Source organism: Pipistrellus hanaki (assembly GCF_964339955.1).
Source record: "Pipistrellus hanaki genome assembly, chromosome: 15".
NCBI classification, from domain to species: Eukaryota; Metazoa; Chordata; class Mammalia; order Chiroptera; family Vespertilionidae; genus Pipistrellus; species Pipistrellus hanaki.
The window spans coordinates 45,781,417-45,800,167 of NC_140517.1; the positions used below are offsets into that span (position 1 = coordinate 45,781,417).

Genomic DNA, 18,751 nt, shown 5'->3' on the forward strand with positions numbered 1-18,751 from the left:
CTGGGTCCCCCCCGCCCCCCCTCCTGGGTTCCTGCTGAGCTGGAGCCTGGAGAGCCGGGATCCCCTAAGGGCTGAGGCTGGTAGCCCTCCATGTTTGGGGACTAGGAGCTGAGCTCAGTGCCCGGCTCCCCATGGGCTGGTTGGGTCAGGAGATCTGAGATGCTGGTGCCCAGGATGGAGATGGCTTGGCTCTGGGGAGGAAGGGCTGGTGTGTCAGTGCCCTGGGTGTCTGGGAAGGTGTGCACCAGGACTCGGGACTCCTGTGTTGTGAGTGGAGCCGGGGCCAGGCAGTGTGGCTCTGTGGGTGGTCCAGGTCCTCCTGGGAGGAGGGAGTGGCCTTGAAGTCCTGGATTCTGGCTACAGCGGGGTCAAGTTGACAGGCCAGATATCCACCTCAGATCAATATGAGAATTCTGTCCGAAACCGGTTTGGCTCTGATAGAGTGGTCCCAGATTTGATTCCGGTCAAGGGCATGAACCTTGGTTGCGTTGCGGGCACGTCCCCAGTAGGGGGCGTGCAAGAGGCAGCTGATTGATGTTTTTCTCTCATTGATGTTTCTAACGCTGTATCCCTCTCCCTCTCTGTGAAAAATCAATAAAAATGTATATATATATATTTAAAAAGATGAGGATTCTGCTCCAGGCTAAGACGGACCATGCCCCTCAGGAGGGAGACATGGTTCAGGGCATATTTTGAGGAGCAAAATGATGGGCCCGGTAGGGGTGCTCCCGGGAAGGGGTCCTGGCTCTGAGAGGGTCTGCCCAGGGCCGGCAGTCGTGCGTGCGTGGGTTTTTGACTTCCTGCAGGAAAAAGTTCACACCAGGAATCCAGGTGAGCTGAGAGGATGTTTATTGAAGCTGGGGACAGAGGAACACAGCTGGGGAAGTGAGCTGGGCTGGGCTGCTCGGGCTCACTAACAAGTCAGAGAAAGGGGTTCGGGGGACAGGGTCAGCGGGTTTGCCCGGGATGAGCCGCCACTGCCCACTGCTGCTCCGGTTGTAAGCCTCACGGGGTCCCTTAGCGTTTAGGAGGTGCAGGCCTGAGGGGGGAGAACCTTATGTTGTGGACACCAGGACAGATACCACAAATCCCTTCATTATCATGCTAATTGTTCCTGCACCCACCTAAGCATGTGTCCCTCATTTTACTTTTTATCCAACCCCAGGGGTTCTCCTGCACCCCCCACCCCCACTTTGCTTTATCCCACCTCCTTAATCTATCAACTATGAATTTCATGTAACCCACCTCTGTCCCTCCTTGGATTGCAAAGTGGATTATAAAATGGATTGTAATTGCAAAATGGATTATAAAAATACAAATGTAACCCACCTTTCTCCGGAGCATTCTCTCAATTCGTTAAGGTTCTGCTTCCCACCATCTGTGGACAGTTTGGCTCAAATAAACTCATAACAATTCTTTACAGGTTTCAGTGTTTGTTTGTTTTTACATTAACAAAGATTTGGGGTATTCCTCCTAACCAGAAGACACCTCCTGCCGCTGTTCAGACCGGGGGGGGGGGGGGGGGGGGGCGGGGGAAGCCTGCACAGGATACATGTATGCTCTGGCACTCAGCCTGCTGCCAGTGGCAATTCCCCTGAACTCCGGAAACGGTGCCTGACCTTTAACGTAAGTTCTGCTTTGGGTCGTGAGAGATAGAGCGAAGGAAACGCAGTTTGCAGGTGGGGTTAAACGTTCTAACTGGAACAGATGTGCCAGTGAAATGTTTACACCACGGATGGAGCGGACTGCCGGGTGCACAAGCTGAGCTGGGGAAAACAGGGTCGGTCAGAATCACATGCAGCTCTCCACGCTGACTTTTCAGCCACGTGTTGGCTCTGGCAGAATCGGGACCTTTGTTCCAAGGAGGTTTTTGTTTGTTTGTTTGTTTTTAATTAATTTTTTATTTTTAAAAATATATATTTTATTGATTTTGTACAGAGAGGAAGGGAGAGAGATAGAGAGTTAGAAACATTGATGAGAGAGAATCATCGATCAGCTGCCTCTTGCATGCCCCCTACTGGGGATGTGCCCACAAATAAGGTACATGCCCTCGACCAGAATCGAACCCAGGACCTTTCAGTCCTCAAGCTGACGCTCTATCCACTGAGCAGAACCGGCTTCAGCTGTTCCGAGGAGTTTTAAAGGCTGGGTGTTTAGAGGAGGACTAAGGGGAGGATTTCAATAGAATAGTCATCAGCTTTATGCTGATGTACCAAAATGAGATTTGTTATATTTTAAAATATATTTTATTGATTTTTAGAGAGGAAGGGAGAGGGAGAGAGAGAGATAGAAACATCAATGATGAGGGAGAATCACCCACCAGCTGCCTCCTTTACGCCCCCACAGGGGATCGGGCCCACACCCAGGCATGTGCCCCTGGCCAGAATCGAACCGGGACCTTTCAGTCTGCAGGCCGAGGCTCCATTCTTTGAGCCAAACCTGCCAGGGGGAGGTTTGTTATCTTAATTTCATCTGTCCTTGGGTGTGATTGACAAATGGCACTGATTGGATTTCTGCCTGTCCCATTTACTCTTTTTTATTTGTTTGTTTGTGTTTTTTTAATAATATATTTCATTGATTTTGTACAGAGAGGAAGGGAATGGATGTTTCTGACTATCCCTCTCTCTTCCTCTCTGTAAAAAATATATTTAAAAATAAAATATAGCCGAAACCGGTTTGGCTCAGTGGATAGAGCATCGGTCTGCAGACTGAAAGGTCCCAGGTTCGATTCTGGTTGAGGGCATGTACCTCGGTTGCGGGCACATCCCCAGTAGGGGGTGTGCAAGAGGCAGCTGATTGATGACTCTCTCTCATCGGTGTTTCTAACTCTCTATCCCTCTCTCTTCCTCTCTGTGAAAAATCAATAAAATATATTTAAAAATAAAAATAAAATATAGCCGAAACCGGTTTGGCTCAGTGGATAGAGCATCGGTCTGCGGACTGAAAGGTCCCAGGTTCGATTCCGGTCAAGGGCATGTACCTTGGTTGCGGGCACATCCCCGGTAGGGGGTGTGCAAGAGGCAGCTGGTCGATGTTTCTCTCTCATCGACATTTCTAACTCTCTATCCTTCTCAATTCCTCTCTGTGTAAAATCAATAAAATATATTAAAAAATAATAATAAAATAAAATATATTAAGAAAGAAGAAAGAGAGAAAGAGGAATGAAAGAAAGAAAGAAAGAAAGAAAGAAAGAAAGAAAGAAAGAAAGAAAGAAAGAAAGAAAGAAAGAAAGAAAGAAAGAAAGAAAGAAAGAAAGAAAGAAAGAAAGAAAGAAAGAAAGAAAGAAAGAAAGAAAGAAAGAAAGAAGGTGTTTGCCCTAGGGCCTAGAGCCTATGACGCATTTGATTGACAGCTGGCTTGTTCCGGGGCGGGATCACGCCTAAAAATGCCGCGGTGACGTTACGAAGCCTGGAATCTCCGCGAGAATTCCCACCTTATTTCCCTTCCTGCTTTCCGTTTCGAAGCTCCGCCCCTTCTCAAACGTCAGCACGTCCGGCCGCGTAAGGCTATAAAAACGCCGCGGGCGGTGCGCACGGCACGCCATTTGGATCCTGCCCAGCTGAGTTGTTGTTTCCGTTGCCGCCGCCGGACCCCGCCGCTCCTCCGGACCCTGCCGCTCCTCCAGGCCCTGCCGCTCCTCCAGGCCCTGCCGCTCCTCCAGACCCTGCCGCTCCTCCAGGCCCTGCCGCTCCTCCAGACCCCGCGCCCGTTCGTCGCTGCCGCGTTTGCAGCCACCGGAGGTGGTGTGAGCCCCGACCCCGACGCAGCAGGGCGACATGAGAGCGCCGGCCTCCCGAACCGTCCGGATCCGCGAGTGCTCCTGGCCGCCCCAGCCGGCGCTGCTGCCCCCGAGGTGACGCGCTGCCCGCCGCCGGTGAGTGCGGGCGGGGCCGCGAGGGGCTCGGGGTGCCGGGGCGAGGGATGGGACATTTGGTCGCTAATGAGGAGGGAGCTTGGGCCTCTGGGTAAAGAGACAGGCATGTCCGGGGCCGGGGCTCCTGGGGCCGGAGGAGGGGGCCTGGGAGCCGGAATTCCTGTCTGGGGGCCGGCGGGGCGGGGACGGCTCCAGGGCTCCGACGGGAGCAGAGGGATTGGGAGCGCGGAGTGCTGAGCCTGGCCGAGGAGGGTCTGGGAGCCAGACTCGGGTCCCCAGAGAGGAACCGAGGGGGTTGAGGAGGCTGGATTTTTTAAAAATTTTTATTTTTTCTTAAATTTATTCTCTCACCGTTCTGGAGGCTAGAAGTCTGCAGTAAAGATGGCAGCAGCGTCACGCTCCCTCTGAAGGCCCTAATTCAGAAATTTTCCTTGCTTCTTATTTTCCGGTGTTTGTTGTCAATTCTTGGAATTCCTTGGCCTCTAGGGTCACCGCCATAAGCTCTGCCTCCCGTTGTCACATGGCCATCTTCCCTCTGTGTGTGCCTCTGTGCCTCCAGTGGCCTTTTATTATTTTTAAATGTGTATATGGTTAAGAGTATTACAGATGGCAGGGGTGGGGGGGGTGGGGGGGGTGAATGAGGACCCCAACTCCTGAAAGGAAAAAGGCAGGAACCTACGGACAGAGATGGGAGTGGCTGGTCACGGGAAAGGAATGTTGGCAGGGACTGTCGCGTTGCTATCTGTGTTAGTAATGTTTCCTTGGTGACTCAAGGTCATCCCCCATGCTGTCTCCTAAATGGCTTCTCACTCCCTTCTCCCCAGCCCAGACAGATGGCTCCCGGCCAGGTGCCCCAGCCGCCCCCCTGGAGGGATGCCCACCCCTTCGACCTCCTGTCCCCGCTGGTGGGCCTCCTCAGCAGGGCCTGGAGCCGGCTGAGGGGCCCGGGACCGCTGAAGCCCTGGCTGGAGGAAGCAGTGACCGGCGCAGACCAGGGAGAAGCCTGCCTGGAGGAAGCGACCAAGGCTGCTCTGGCCACTCACTATGCCCCGTGGGGTGGGCGCCCTCAGTGGGAGCCCGGAGACCGTGGAAGAGCCGCGGAGGACGCCAGGTTATTCTGGGGGGCCTGCCCCGCCCTGAAGGCCAACAGTTCTCTTCTTGAAGCCTGGGAACTTTCAGATGATGATGATGAAGAAGAATATGGTGAGGAAGAAGCAACCAGCATCCCTAAAGAGCAAGGAAGTGACTCTGTAAGTGGCCAGCCAGCTCCCAGGTCCCTGAGCCTTCTGAGGACCCTGCTGGACCCTCGTGTGGAAGGGGAAACTGAGGAAGGAGTCACGGCCGAGGATAAAGTGATCACGCTCTCTCCCCCTCCATCACACGGGGAGGGCTGTCCAGGGATGGAGGAGGAAGAAGAAGAAGCTGTAAATAAAGTTCCCAGAACACCTACCTCATCTCCAGGTTCCAAGCCCCGTGCTTGGGCGTGTGCTGCAGGGGAAGAGGCTGCAGCTGAGGAGGAAGGAAGGACCGAGAAGAAAGAAACCAGGAAGACCTCCATGAGCTCCTCATCTGCAGACCCCCGCCCCAGCGCCTGGGAGTGTCCTTCAGGAGAGGAATCTGAGGAAGAAGCTGACCCAGAGCCGCACTCCTCACTTCTAAGCCCCAGGCCCCTGCTCAGGCCCTGCCACCATCAACCCAAAGAGGAGGAGGAGGAGGAGGACAGTGCTTCAGGGGAAACCGAGGGCCTGTCTGCCAACCCCACCACGAGTGCTTTCACGGAGGCCTGGGTGTGTTGGCCAGGAGAGGACACAGAGGAAGAGGAAGAAGACAGTGATTCAGAAGCAGCTGAGGAGGAGGGAGAAGCTGAGAGTCCCTCTTCTATTCCCCCTACAAGTACCTTCTTGAGGGCCTGGGTGTACCAACCAGGAGAGGACACAGAGGAGGAAGACAGTGATTGGGGAGAAGCAGAGGAAGAGGGAGAAGCTGAGGGTCCCTCTTCCATCTCACTCACAAGTACCTTCTTGAGGGCCTGGGTGTACCAACCAGGGGAAGACACAGAGGAGGAAGATGAAGACAGTGATTCAGGAGCAGCTGAGGAGGAGGGAGAAGCTGAGGGTCCCCCATCCACTCCCTCAGCAAGTGCCTTGTTGAGGGCCTGGGTGTACCAACCAGGAGAGGACTCAGAGGAGGAGGAGGAAGACAGTGATTCAGGAGCAGCTGAGGAGGAAGGAGAAGCTGAGGGTCCCCCAGCAAGTGCCTTGTTGAGGGCCTGGGTGTACCAACCAGGAGAGGACTCAGAGGAGGAAGAGGAAGACAGTGATTCAGGAGCAGCTGAGGAGGAGGGAGAAGCTGAGGGTCCCCCATCCACTCCCCCAGCAAGTGCCTTGTTGAGGGCCTGGGTGTACCGACCAGGAGAGGACACAGAGGAGGAGGAGGAGGATGAGGAAGATGATTCAGAAACAGCTGGCTCGGGCCCAGGTCCTTCCCTTCAGGCCCAGAGCGCCCTCCTCAGGGACTGGACATACCCACCTGGGACGGAGACAGAGGGAATGGAAGCCGCTGAGGAGGCTGAGCCCTTCCGAGTGGCCATCTATCTCCCGGGAGGGAAGCCACCGCCCCCCTGGCCGCTTCCTCGGCTGCCCCTCCGACTGCGCAGGCGGCTCAGGTCTGCAGGAGCCCCCACCCAGCATCCGGACCCCGAGACTCCCCAGGCCAGAAAGGTTGGTGCTGAGGGCTCAGTGCCCTTATTTTTTTTAAGCCGGGGACAGTAAAGGGCTCAGGATAGAAGAAGGCTGCTTGGCTCACTGGAAAGTGAGAAAGGGGGGCTTTAGAGACAGGCGCAGGGGCCCAGCCCCAGACGGCTGAAAGGCGGGGGTCTGCCCGGGAGGGAGAGCACGGGATGCCTGAGTGTGAGGGCGGAGGGAGCTGGGACTGTCCCCTGTGTTACAGCGGGTTGCATGTGAACCCCCCTGGGAGGGCTGTGCTCATTGTCATGCAATCCTCTGCAAGAGGCTGGGCCCGGCAGCAGCTGGGGGACTTGCCAGCCCAGAGAACACTGCTGCCCTCAGTGACAGTGAGTGGAGAATGTGGGGGCAGGCAGGTGATGAGTCAGATAGTAAGCATTTTGTGTAATTTTTGTCTGGTTCTCTCTTCCCTCTCCCACTGTGACCGTGTGTATCCTGTGTCTATGTCTCCAGGTGCACTTCTCTGAGAAGGTCTCCGTCCATTTCCTGGTTGTCTGGGCTGGACCCGCCCAGGCTGCCCGAAGGGGCCCCTGGGAGCAGTTTGCCCGGGATCGAAGCCGCTTTGCCCGCCGCGTTGCCCAGGCTCAGGAGAAGCTGAGCCCCTGCCTCACCCCGGAAGCCCGGGCCCGGGCCTGGGCGCGCCTCGGGAGCGCCCCCTCTCCTCTGGCTGCCACACCTGCCACGACCCAGCCGGCGCCCGCGCCCACCTCCTCGGTGCAGGCCACGCCTCTTCACGTGTCCCTGTCCCCCGCCTTAGACCTCAGTGGGAGGCGTGGCTAGGATCCTGTGGTGTTTGTGTTATTCACTATTTATTTTTTTACCAGTTGGTTTAATAAATAAAGTCTGTGTATCTGAACTGACAGTACCTTCCTCTCCTGGTCCTGGAAGTAGTTGAGGGGGATAGGAAAGAGGCAGTGCCTTAATAGAGGATAAACTACATGTCCCATCATCCCTCAAATCTGCCTCTCCTCCTGAGGCTGCTTTTGAACAAAAGGCTGATGGGTCTTGTAGTTTTTCTTTGGCTTCCACCTAAATTTTATTAGACTTGGGACAGTTATCTCCCCAAAGGGGGCTGGGAGCTAGACTCAGAGCTCTAACCAAGGGTTAAGCTCCAGTTTTCTGAGTCTCCCTGGAATATACAAACCACCTACTGGTCTGTACATGGTGAATTCCTCGGTCTTTCCACTGCCCGGATTTAAACATTTACAAGCCCTGTGTCATTGCCTCAGTTTCCTTTTCTGTAAAACGTGGCTAACAACTGCATATTCCTTATGGGATTACAAAGGCCCCGAAGGAGTTCATGTTTAAAGTAATGCTTGTGGCCAGCCAGATCAGTGGTTGTGTCGTCCTATAAACCAGGAGGTCACTGTTCGATTCCCCATCAGGGCACATGCCCAGGTTGCAGGCTTGATCCCCAGCGGAGGGCATGTAGGAGGCAGCCTATCAATGATTGATGTATCTCTCCCTCTCCGTTCCTCTTCTGAAATCAAAGGTATTTTAAAGAAATAATAAAATAATGTTTGTCAGTTAAATGTGTTAGCAGGTATTGTGGTTATTCTCCCTCACCCATGCACGTCTTCAATTACCCATCCAAGTTCATGTCTCCAGCTTTTCTAGAACATTCCCTGACCTGGTAAGATCTGTCCAGCCTCACACCTTCCCCCTCCTCCATTGGTTCCCAGGCTCCTACCACACCAGCCTTCATTTTCCCACAACCCAGTCCCTTTCCACCTTGTGATCTTTGCATGAACTCTGCCTACTGTCTCATGTTCCCATTCCTAGCCCTGGTGAATCAGCTAGTTCCTTGTGCTTCTTCAGGTGTAGTATGAAAACATTTTAGAGCTCCCTTGCCTTGACCCAGCTGACTTTGTGCCTCCATGTGCTTTTCTCCTTAGCGGATGAGCCCTTTGATTTTTTGTTATTTAAAAGAGCCATCTCCCGCTGAAGCTGGTTTGGCTCAATGGATAGAGCGTTGGTCTGCAGATTGAAAGGTTCCAGGTTCAGTTCGGGTCAAGGGCATGGACCTTGGATGCGGGCACAACCCCATTGGAGGTTGTGCAGGAGGCAGCTGGTGGATGTTTCTCACTGATGTTTTAGCTCTCTATCCCTCTCCCCTCTCTGTAAAAAATTTATATATATATAAATACCCATCTCCCATGATGCACTGAGTGCCACCAGAGCAGGTGCCATTCAGCAGCCCACTCCCCCGAACACGTCTAATAAGTGTGTAAGTAAGGCGGTGCAGAGGCATGCTGGAGCCCTTCTCCAAATGTGCAGGCTCGGAGCTGTGGACAGGGTTGTATTTTATTGGGTTACTCACACGCCAGTTTTCCATCGAAACTGGACAAGCAGATAGCAAAGGCTTGAAGTGGGCAAAGCGGGAAGCAGAAGTCCATGGTGAACAGGTCTGGGGCCACGCGGCCGAACTGAAGCACCAAGTAGTGGGCTGAGGAGGAGGAAGTTAGAAACCCAGTCACTTTCCCTGCCCAGACCCCTAAGAGCTCAGAAGACTAGGGCTGTGCGGCCTCGCCCTTACTTTGCCAGGAAGCCCTAGGAGTGCCGTATAAACTACAATTCCCAAGAGGCTTTGCAGCAGCGAGGAGTAGGCCTCGCTGAGAGAAAACCTTGAGTGTTGATGGGAGGAGGAGTTCTTGTCCGTTGGTGTCCCCGTTCCCTCCGCCCCCGGGCCCCAGCCCAGTTCCTAGGAGCTCACGGTCATTGGGATACACAATCTGGAAGTTCTTGACGGAGGCCTGAGTGACTCGGCCGTGAAAATTGAGCACGTAGGCGCCAGCGTTGTAGCTCCACGATGGGACTTTGTTTTGCAGGAGGATCAGCCCCTCGTTGGCCCCCCGTTGGATCCGATTCATAATGCAGTCCCGTTCCTAGAGGGCAGAGTAGGGGCGTGGAGAACCTACCACAAACTAGTAGGGTTTTCTTTTCTTTTTTCTTTTTTTTTAAAATATATTTCATTGATTTTTCACAGAGAGGAAGAGAGAGAGATAGAGAGAAACATCAATGAGAGAGAATCATGGATCAGCTGCCTCCTGCACACCCCCCACTGGGGATGTGCCCGCACCCAAGGTACATGCCCTTGCCCGGAATCGAACCCGGGACCTTTCAGTCCGCAGGCCGACGCTCTATCCCCTGAGCCAAACCGGTCCAGGCGGGTTTTCTTTTTCTCTCCGGACACACAATTTTGAGTCCCTAGCCTCCCCTCCCTGTGACACATAAATCTGATAAAATCCTCCGGGCTGCCCATGTGACCTGCAACCATGGTCCCCCTCCCCCTCCCCGCTTAGGACTTAGGACCCGTAACCTAGCCCTCTCCCCCCTATGCACCCAGAGATTCTCAACCTCAGCCAACTCACACTTTGTGGCTGGAATCTGATTCTGTTGTTCTGGTCATCGATTCCTGGGATGATCACAGACATTCTCCGGGGCCCTTGGAATCCAAAGACGTTGGTCTCCTAGGGGTATGAGGCTCTAGTTGGCCTGGCTCCGTCTCCCTCCCCACCATTCTGCGCCACCCAGTCTCTAGTCCCCAGGATACTTACGTAACACACAACGCCCAGCTCCTCCCTGATCCGATCATTGTCCGGGATGAAATACCTTTTTTCAGGATTCATGCCACCGTCGAAAATGGTAAATTTGGTGCCCAAGACATTTGATCTACTCCGAGAAGGCCGTGGCCAGAATAAAAATAACCACCGTTACCGTTGTGCTGTACGTTAACTGCTTTCCCACGCCATCTTATCTGTTCTTCCCACCCAATCCTCTACCCAAGACTCATTTCCGTGTGTGAGTCCCAGCCCTGTGATTCATGATTTTTCATCTTTAGGAACGCTTGTCCCTCTAATACCTGTTGGTTATTATTAGAGGGAACTCCTACTCAGGAACGTAGGAGTCCCAGCCCCTTGCCTTTCAAGAGGTCAAATGTCTTAAATGTCATCCTATGCTCCAAAACCTTCCATTCTATTCCTAACCACCCTGGGGTTACAACCTGAAGAACGTCAGAGCCCACCAGTCCCTGAGAGAAACCATCCTACAGCCGGTAGGACTTGCGCCCTATGGCCTGTTGGGAAATGTAGTTCAGTTCTCCCCTTCATTTCCCCCCCCCCCCCCCCCAGGTGCCCTATCACCTGCCATCTGTTTCTCACCCACACCAGGGCTGTGCCTACCTGACTTTGCCCACAAAGCTGCTCCCTTCCCGAGACAGGTCTGTGGGGTCCAGGGAAATGAGATAGTTAGAGGTTGTGCTCATTTTTCTCTTGCGCCCAGCCAGAAGGAAGTGCTGTGGATGTGAGAACAGCCCATCAGATTCCATTTCGGGTACAGGATAGGGCTAGGGGTCCAAAGACAAGGAAACGTTATGTCCGTGGGGGGGACAGAGGAAAGGGTAACGGGGCGATAAGCGTCCCATGGCTTGCTGGGAGATGTAGTTCTCACTGCAGGAAGTCATCAGCTGGGTCCTGAAGGAGAACTAACTACGTGTCTCCCCTTCAGGCAGAGCCCAGGCAGGCCTGACTCCGGACAACAGGAAAGAGCCTCCCTTTGAACATTACAACAGGCCTTCAGTAGGTGTTCCATCTTGGAAAAGTGGATCTGGCTCTGAGTCGGAAAAAGCCCCTTTCTGGGAGAGAGAGTGCCTTAAGAGGCAGCCACAAAGAGAGGGGAATGGCCCTGACCGGTTTGGCTCAGGGGATAGAGTGTCGGCCTGTGGAGTGAAGGGTCCCAGGTTCCATTCCGGTCAAGGGCATGTATCTTGGTTGCAGGCACATCCCCAGTGGGGAGTGTGCAGGAGGCAGCTGATCCATGTTTCTAACTCTCTATCCCTCTCCCTTTCTCTCTGTAAAAAAATCAATAAAATATACTTTAAAAAGGGGGTGGGGGGGATGGCTAGGCTGAGAGGGGCGTGGTTGACTCTGGATAGGCAATCCACCAAGGGCAGGGCTTGGTTCCTGAGGGGGCAGGGTTTATCCCAGGATTGGATGGGGCCTTATAGCAGAGAAGGCTCTTTTTGGACCTACAAAGATGGGTTGTGGAGGTGTGTAAGGGTGAGGGTTTGGATCCCGACAGGGCGTGGCCTGAGTTTGAGAAAGCCGTGCCCATCTGCTCAGTGGGCGGGCCTTGGCTGTGGGATGGGGCAGGGCCTTGGCCGCTGGGCTCTAAGGAGCTCAGTTCTGGGAAGCTTTGGAGCTGGAGTTGACAGGTGATGGGCAAGGCCTTGGATTCGCGAAAGTCAAGCCCCTGAGAGGTGGGGGCTTGCCCCCGCAGCCAGACAGCACCTTCCGGATGTGGCCATTGATCGACTCCAAGTAGAGGTAGTAGAAGGGGAACAAGCCCTTGTTTACGCCGCGCTTGTCGCGGCTGATGCAACACTGCAACTTGCAGCCGCGCGGCGCCGGCCGCAGCACAAATTCTTCCATGTCCTCGCCGAGCCCAGGGCCTGGGACGAGGAGAGACGAGGGGGACGAGCTCCCCGCCTTGCAGAAGCCCCCGCCGCCCTCGCTGTCCAGGGCCGCGGACATCTCGTCAGCCATCCCTGGGACAGTCCTCACTGCAGACTCCGATTCCGCCTTCTTCTCTTCCAGGTCTTCTCCCTGGCCCACATGCCAAATTCAAGTTGGGGTGCAGCCCAGCCCAGGCCACGCCCCCTGCCTCCGCTAGTAAAACACAGGCCAGCCCAGGCCAGGCCACGCCCCCTGTTCCCGTTAGTAAAACCCTGATTGGCCAGACCAGGCCACGCCCCTTGCCCCATCCCAGCTCAGGGTTACACCCACTCTCGACCATGTATCCTGCCTATTGGTCAAACTCGTTGGCCACTTGCTGATTGGTCAAGGATTCCACCCAGCCAAGCCCCACTGGCTTCCCTCCTTCCCTCTGCCGCCCAGCTCACTCCAAATTCCTTTGCACGGCCCATTCAGCTAAAACAAGTGCTGAGATTCAATCTAGATAACTTAATATGGCCCGGATCTATCCAACTGAAACTATTTTGTTGTTGTTCTTACTCCTCAGCGGAGGATATATATATATATATATATATATATATATATATATATATATATATATTTCTCAATATATGTTTTTCCCCCCGTTGATCTTTTTATAAAAAAAAGGGAGAGAGAGAGAAGGGGAGAGAAGAAGAACCATCTATGGGAGAGAGACACATCTACTTGTTGCTTCCTGCACGCATCCTGGCAGGACAGGGGATCAAACTTGCAACCCACGATGCTCTGACCACTCAACACACTGGCCAGAGCCCAGCTGAAACTATGCATCTCACGTTCATCAATACCAACTGGCCCTTCCCTATGGCTGGGTCACCCTCCCCCCAAGTTCCCAGCCTTTGGGTTTTGATGTGCTCACATCTCTTCAAATCCTCTCGACCAGTGGTCGGCAAACTCATTAGTCAACAGAGCCAAATATCAACGATTGAAATTTCTTTGGAGAGCCAATTTTAAAAAAGTTAATCTATATAGGTAGGAACATTGTTATTAATTTAATTAGGGTACTCCTAAGCTGGCCTTTGCTAAGAACTCAAGGGGCCAAAGAGCCGCGTGTGGCTCGCGAGTCCCAGTCCGCCGACCACTGCTCTAGATGGTAAATGGGGCACTCACAGAGCCTCTGGGAGCTCAGTCAGCACAGGCTCTACCCACCAGGAAAGGGGGCCTCTGATTGGCTGCAGGATTTTAGCACCACCCTCCTCTGCCTCCATCTGGATGGGCTGTGCCACCTCTCACCCTGTTGGAGCCAGAGTCTCCACTTCCCCCATCACCATCCCTTCCAGGAGACTCGACTTCATCTCCACCATCCTGGGATTCGTTCTCGTCCTCTGCACTGGACCCTAAGGGATGGAAGAGCCGGAAGAAGACTGAGCTGGGGACACGTGGGTCCCAGGAGCCTGGGGCGCTCACCTCCCCCATATGCAGGGGGTCTACTCAGGCCCAGAGCCTCTGCCTGCCCTGGGCCTAAGGACAGCGTGGGATTTGAGCTCCCCCTTCCCTTTGTGCCAGAGAGAGCAGAGGAGAGACTAGGGATCTAGGATGGGGGTGGAGGAAGAGTGGAGTTTTGGGGTGATCATTATGATTCCTGTTTTGGAAGCGTGAAATAGTCATGTCATGAGAATAAAATGTCATTGCAATGAAATATTAAAGAACAAAAGGGAAGCTCTAGCTGGGTTGGCTCAGCGGATAGAGCGTCGGCCTGTGGACTGAAGGGTCCCAAGTTCAATTCTGGTCAAGGGCACAAGCCCAGGTTACCGGCTCCACCTCCAGTAGGGGGCGTTCAGGAGGCAACCAATCAAGGATTCTCTCTCATTGGTGTTTCTATCTCCCTCTCCTTTCTTCTCTGAATATATATATATATATATATATATATATATATATATGTAAAATAAAAGGGAGGCCAAACTCCATTTGGCTCAGAGGATAGAGCGTCAGTCTGCGGACTGAAAGGTCGCGGGTTCGATTCCAGTCAAGGGCATGTACTTGGTTGCGGGCACATCCCCAATAGAGGGTGTGCAAGAGGCAGCTGATTGATGATTCTCTCTCATTGGTGTTTCTAGCTCTCTATCTCCCTTCCTCTGTGTAAAAAAGAATAAAAGGGAATGAAGTACTGATAATACCACAACATAGATGAACCTTAAAAACATGCAAACATGAGAAGCCTGTCATGACAAATCATGTTCTGTTCATCTGAAACATTGAGAATAGGCAAATCAGAGGAGCCAGAAAGCAGGTTGGTGGTTGCCTAGGGCAGGGAGAGGGGGGGAGGGCGGTGACTGGTAAGAGGTACAGTTTTCCTCTGGGGGTGGTGAAAAAGCAGGGAAATTGATTGTGGCGACAGGTGCGCATCTCTGTAAACATACTAAAGACCGTGGAATTGTACACGTCAAATGAGTGAATTGTATGGCATGCGCACCATACCTCAAAAAGGCTGTTACCGTGGGGGGAGGGGGGGTTTGCCACTGGGAGCAGAGGGCCTGAAGATGCCCCCCAAATTACCATGTCGTCGTTGGGGTATCCAACCCCCCATGCGTCTTATCCTTGGGGGCTCTCTGAAGGGAGGGCGGAAGGCGGGCACATCTTCCACGAAGACCTCCTCCAGCTCCGGGTACAAGTCGTCTGTCAGGCAGGAGAGAGAAGGCACCTGGAGACCGGGTCCTCGGGGAGGGGAGCGCTGGAGACTCAGATGACTGGGTGTTGAAGGAGAAGGTTCGAGACCCGGACTTGGTGTGGGTTCCAGGGTCCCTGGGCGGGTGTGTGTGTGTGTGTGCAGACCCTGGGAAGGGGGTGGGGGGAGTGAGGAGGGGAAGGGTCGGCACTCCAGGCTCATTTGCAGATCAAGGACCGAGGTTCCAGACGCCTGGGTTCTAGCGGGAGCGGAGTTCTAGAACACAGGCGGCCCAAGGGCTTGCGAGTACCTGCTTCCGTCGGGGACGCCAAGGGGCTGGGCTCGGGGCGGCCATCGCCGTCACAGCTCATGACGCCCTGGGCGCTGTGGGTACCCGCGTGCAGATGTGCTTCCGGCACGTTCTCGCGGAGGAAAGGGTTCCGGAGGCCTGGGAGACAGGGCAGAGGCCTCTAAACTGCGAAGACCTGCCTCCTCGCTGGGCTCCCAGACACAGCCCCTGACGGGATGGCCCCCCCACACCGCCGCCGAGGCCCATTCAGAACGCAACCTTCACTCCAAGGCTCAGGCGGGGACAGCCCGACCCCTCAATTGGTTGTTTGTTTGATTTTTTCCCCGATCCCTCAATTGTCGTAAACCTGGTACCCCAGCCGGGTTCTCGGTCGGTAGAACCTGGTTTCTAAGTTACCCAGGTGCCCGCTTGGCTTTGCCAGTTCCAGCTCTGGTCCTGCTTTTCCAGGCCGCGCCCCCAAACTCTGCCAGGCCCCGCCCCAGCCCTCCACAGACCCCGCCCCACGCTTTTGGTTGGTCCCGGACTCGCAGGCCCCGCCCCATGACTCTAACAAGCCCCGCCCCTCGTGGCCTTAAGGGGCCCGCCCCCGCACTCTCCCCGGGGTCCCCCCAGGCTGCTGTGACTCGGCTTTTGCGGGCTCTGCTCGGGTGCTCCTGGCCTCCGAGGGGGGTCCCCTCACCGCTGTTCCCCGCGAGGCGCTCGGACCTCAGGCGCGGCCGGCAGGACCGCAGGGAGGCATCAGGATTGGCCTTAACCATGAGGAAATCTTGGCGTTTCCGCCGTTGCTTCTTCTCAAAGAGCCGCCGCTGCGGGAGCGGGAAAGGGGTGTGTGGGGGCCGGGAGTCCTGCGGAAGACTCGGGTGAAAATGGGCCTGAGGAAGGGGAGCCCCGGGGAAGGGGAGCCCCGGGGGAGGGGAGCCCTGGGGGAGGGGAGCCCTGGGGGAGGGGAGCCCCGGGGGAGGGGAGCCCCGGGGGAGGAGGGCCCCGGGGGAGGGGAGCCCTGGGGGAGGGGAGCCCTGGGGGGAGGAGGGCCCCGGGGGAGGGCAGCCCGGAGGAAGGGGAGCCCCGGGGGAGGGGAGCCCTGGGGGAGGGGAGCCCCGGGGGAGAGGAGCCCTGGGGGAGGGGAGCCCTGGGGGAGGGGAGCCCCGGGGGAGGGGAGCCCCGGGGGAGGAGGGCCCCGGGGGAGGGGAGCCCTGGGGGAGGGGAGCCCTGGGGGGAGGAGGGCCCCGGGGGAGGGGAGCCGGAGCCCCGGGGGAGGGCAGCCCGGAGGAAGGGGAGCCCCTGGGGAGGGGGGCCCCGAGGGAGGGGAGCCCTGGGGGAGGGGAGCCCCGGGGGAGGGGAGCTCCGGGGGAGGGGAGCCCCGGGGGAGGGGAGCCCTGGGGGAGGGGAGCCCTGGGGGAGGGGAGCCCCGGGGGAGGGGAGCTCCGGGGGAGGGGAGCCCCGGGGGAGGGGAGCTCTGGGGGAGGGGAGCCCTGGGGGAGGGGAGCCCCGGGGGAGGGGAGCCCCGGGGGAGGGGAGTCCCGGGGGAGGGGAGCCCTGGGGGAGGGGACCCCCGGGGGAGGGGAGCCCTGGGGGAGGGGAGCCCTGGGGAAGGGGAGCCCCGGGGGAAGGAGAGCCCCCGGGGAGGGGAACCCAGGGGAAGGGGAGCCCTGGGGGAGGGGAGCCCTGGGGGAGGGGAGCTCTGGGGGAGGGGAGCCCTGGGGGAGGGGAGCCCCGGGGGAGGGGAGCCCCGGGAAAGGGGAGCCCTGGGGGAGGGGAACCCTGGGGAAGGGGAGCCCTGAGGTGGGGAGGGGGGGAGCGGCCTGCATCCGTGGGAGGATTTTTGGAATCCAAGCCCTCAGTCCCTCCTTTCCTCCTTCCTCAGCATCTGGTCCCCTCCGCCCCCAGGACCTGGGCCTCCTGCCCCCAGAGCCCTTGATCCTTAGAAGTTTTGGGGTCTCGTCCCCAAGGTCTGCTTCTCTAGGACCCTGAATTCCTATTGTCTCATCTCCCAATCGCAGAACCTGAAGCTCCGGAGGGCCCGCCCCGCCCAGGGCAGTCCCTGGGGATGGGCTCCCGGGGAGCTGTGAGGGGCCCCGGGGTGTGTGTGTGTGTGTGAGGGTTCTCAGCACAGTACCTGCTGTTCCAGCTTCTGCAGCCTTATGGCAGCGAGCTCGTCCCACAGGACCCTGAGACAGAGGCAGGCTTGAGGCAAGAGTAAGCAAGCAAGGCAGCCTGGTTGCCCCAGAGGGCAGCCCAAGTCAGGATTCTGAGCACTTGTGAGGTCACAGAGGAGATAGACTCTGAGCCTGTCCCTCAGTTCTAAAGCTCTTCCCAGCACCGGTCGGCTAGAATCCAGGAGTCCGAGACCCCAGGGCCCTCGGGTCTCAGAACCCAGGAGTCCAAGCCCGACCCCTCTTGACCCATTGGTCTTCATCCTAGGATGCTCCCTTTAGGCAGGACTCAGAAGTCCAGGCTCCCAGCCCCTCCCAGCAAGGCTGATGGTGCTGAGCCTGCGAAGGCGGGGATGAGGCCAGAGCTGAAAGTGTGGGGGCATAAATCAAACTCTCGGTTCCCCGGGCACCCCTTTGTCCACTCCTGCCCATCCTGCTGCCTTACTCACTCTTTTTTCCACGGGTCATTCTCCTGAGACATTCTGGAGAAACAAGGAGGAGAAGTCAGGACTCAGGCCCCACATCCCAATGGGCTCTGTCCCCCCCCCCCCCCCAACATCTGATCTTTTTTTTTTTTTTTTAATATATTTTATTGATTTTGTACAGAGAGGAAGGGAGAGAGATAGAGTTAGAAACATCGATGAGAGAGAGTCATCGATCAGTTGCCTCTTGCACACCCCCTACTGGGGATATGCCTGCAACCAAGGTACATGCCCTTGACCGGAATCGAACCTGGGACCCCTCAGTCCCCAAGCCGATGCTCTATCCACTGAGCCAAACCGGTCCCGGCCCAACATCTGATCTTAAGCTCTACATTTTATCCAGGAATCAGGAAGCCTGGATGCCAGCACCTGTTACTGTTCAGGGAAATAGTTTTTGGCCCAGGAGTCCAATTCTCTCTCCCCCAAATACCTCTCTCCTACACCCAGGCCTGGGAATTCAGAAATCTGGGCCCCAAACACCAGACCACCAGCACCCATGTATCCCCATCTATCCCTCCCCCAACCCTCCCCGCCCGCCCCGTGCTCTGCCTCTCTGGCCAATTTCTGTAAACATACATGACTAATTTGGGGGGGAGCTGGGGACCTACTCTCTGGGTCTCCGCGAAAATAAAGCAGGGGAATAAAGAGGGCTCCGAGCGAGGAGCGATCCCCTTCTCGGATCTCCCGGAATCCCCTCCCTCCGATTCCCTCGCGCTCAGCTTCCAACAAAGCAATGACCCCCGGCTTCGGCCGCAGCCAGGCTACCCTGCTCAGGGGGTTCTAAATTGGAAGGGGGTGCGAGTGTTCCTTAAAGAGACCGCGGAGAGGTCGCCGCGCAGGCTCGCTCCATCCCTCTCACTTATACAAGGAACTTATCAGGCGACCCGGACCATTGCTATGGACCGGTAACTTGCCGCCAATTCTTAGGGAGAAAAAACACACATGGGAAAACTACAACTCCCATGAGGCAAAGGGACCAAGATGGTGCGGAAGTTGCGTCATTGCACCCCGGGGCCTGCAGGGGGTTGTAGTTCGCTGTGAAAGTCTACGTACGCCGCTTTCGCCTAAGGCGC

General features: G+C 56.1%; 2 protein-coding genes across 3 annotated transcripts; one reads left to right on the forward strand and one right to left on the reverse strand.

Annotated features, from left to right (window-relative positions):
• Window positions 1-3,518: 3,518 nt before the first annotated feature.
• Window positions 3,519-7,478, forward strand: PPP1R15A (protein phosphatase 1 regulatory subunit 15A). The gene is made up of 3 exons (XM_084905959.1): window positions 3,519-3,874; window positions 4,699-6,594; window positions 7,072-7,478. Exons 2-3 carry the CDS (start codon window positions 4,708-4,710, stop codon window positions 7,396-7,398), a joined length of 2,214 nt encoding a protein of 737 aa, XP_084762085.1. The 5' UTR covers window positions 3,519-3,874; window positions 4,699-4,707; the 3' UTR covers window positions 7,399-7,478.
• A 1,352-nt stretch (window positions 7,479-8,830) lies between these two features.
• On the reverse strand, window positions 8,831-18,722 carry TULP2 (TUB like protein 2). Of its 2 annotated transcripts, XM_084906007.1 has the most exons (13): window positions 18,255-18,722; window positions 17,646-17,678; window positions 17,160-17,211; window positions 15,723-15,888; window positions 15,044-15,181; window positions 14,625-14,744; window positions 13,362-13,465; window positions 11,907-12,221; window positions 10,800-10,912; window positions 10,176-10,290; window positions 9,990-10,088; window positions 9,332-9,503; window positions 8,831-9,064 (listed from the first exon to the last, which is right to left on the reverse strand). In XM_084906007.1, the coding sequence occupies exons 2-13, from the start codon at window positions 17,675-17,677 to the stop codon at window positions 8,931-8,933; spliced, it is 1,560 nt and encodes a 519-aa protein (XP_084762133.1). In that variant the 5' UTR covers window position 17,678; window positions 18,255-18,722; the 3' UTR covers window positions 8,831-8,930. The 2 variants fall into 2 exon arrangements, with proteins under 2 accessions (XP_084762133.1, XP_084762132.1); XM_084906006.1 differs by lacking the exon at window positions 18,255-18,722 and having other exon boundaries at window positions 17,160-17,729.
• Between the last annotated feature and the right edge of the window lie 29 nt (window positions 18,723-18,751).

Excerpts from the sequence above, each read along its gene's own strand:
- PPP1R15A (XM_084905959.1), top strand. The coding sequence starts at position 4,708 with ATGGCTCCCGGCCAGGTGCCCCAGCCGCCCCCCTGGAGGGATGCCCAC. Across the intron at positions 6,595-7,071 it reads AGACTCCCCAGGCCAGAAAG|GTGCACTTCTCTGAGAAGGT; the intron begins GTTGGTGCTGAG and ends CTATGTCTCCAG.
- TULP2 (XM_084906006.1), bottom strand. The coding sequence starts at position 17,459 with ATGAAGACCAATGGGTCAAGAGGGGTCGGGCTTGGACTCCTGGGTTCT. Across the intron at positions 15,182-15,722 it reads GCGCCTCGCGGGGAACAGCG|GCCTCCGGAACCCTTTCCTC; the intron begins GTGAGGGGACCC and ends CCTGTCTCCCAG. Across the intron at positions 9,504-9,989 it reads TCAGATTCCAGCCACAAAGT|GAACGGGACTGCATTATGAA; the intron begins GTGAGTTGGCTG and ends TCTGCCCTCTAG.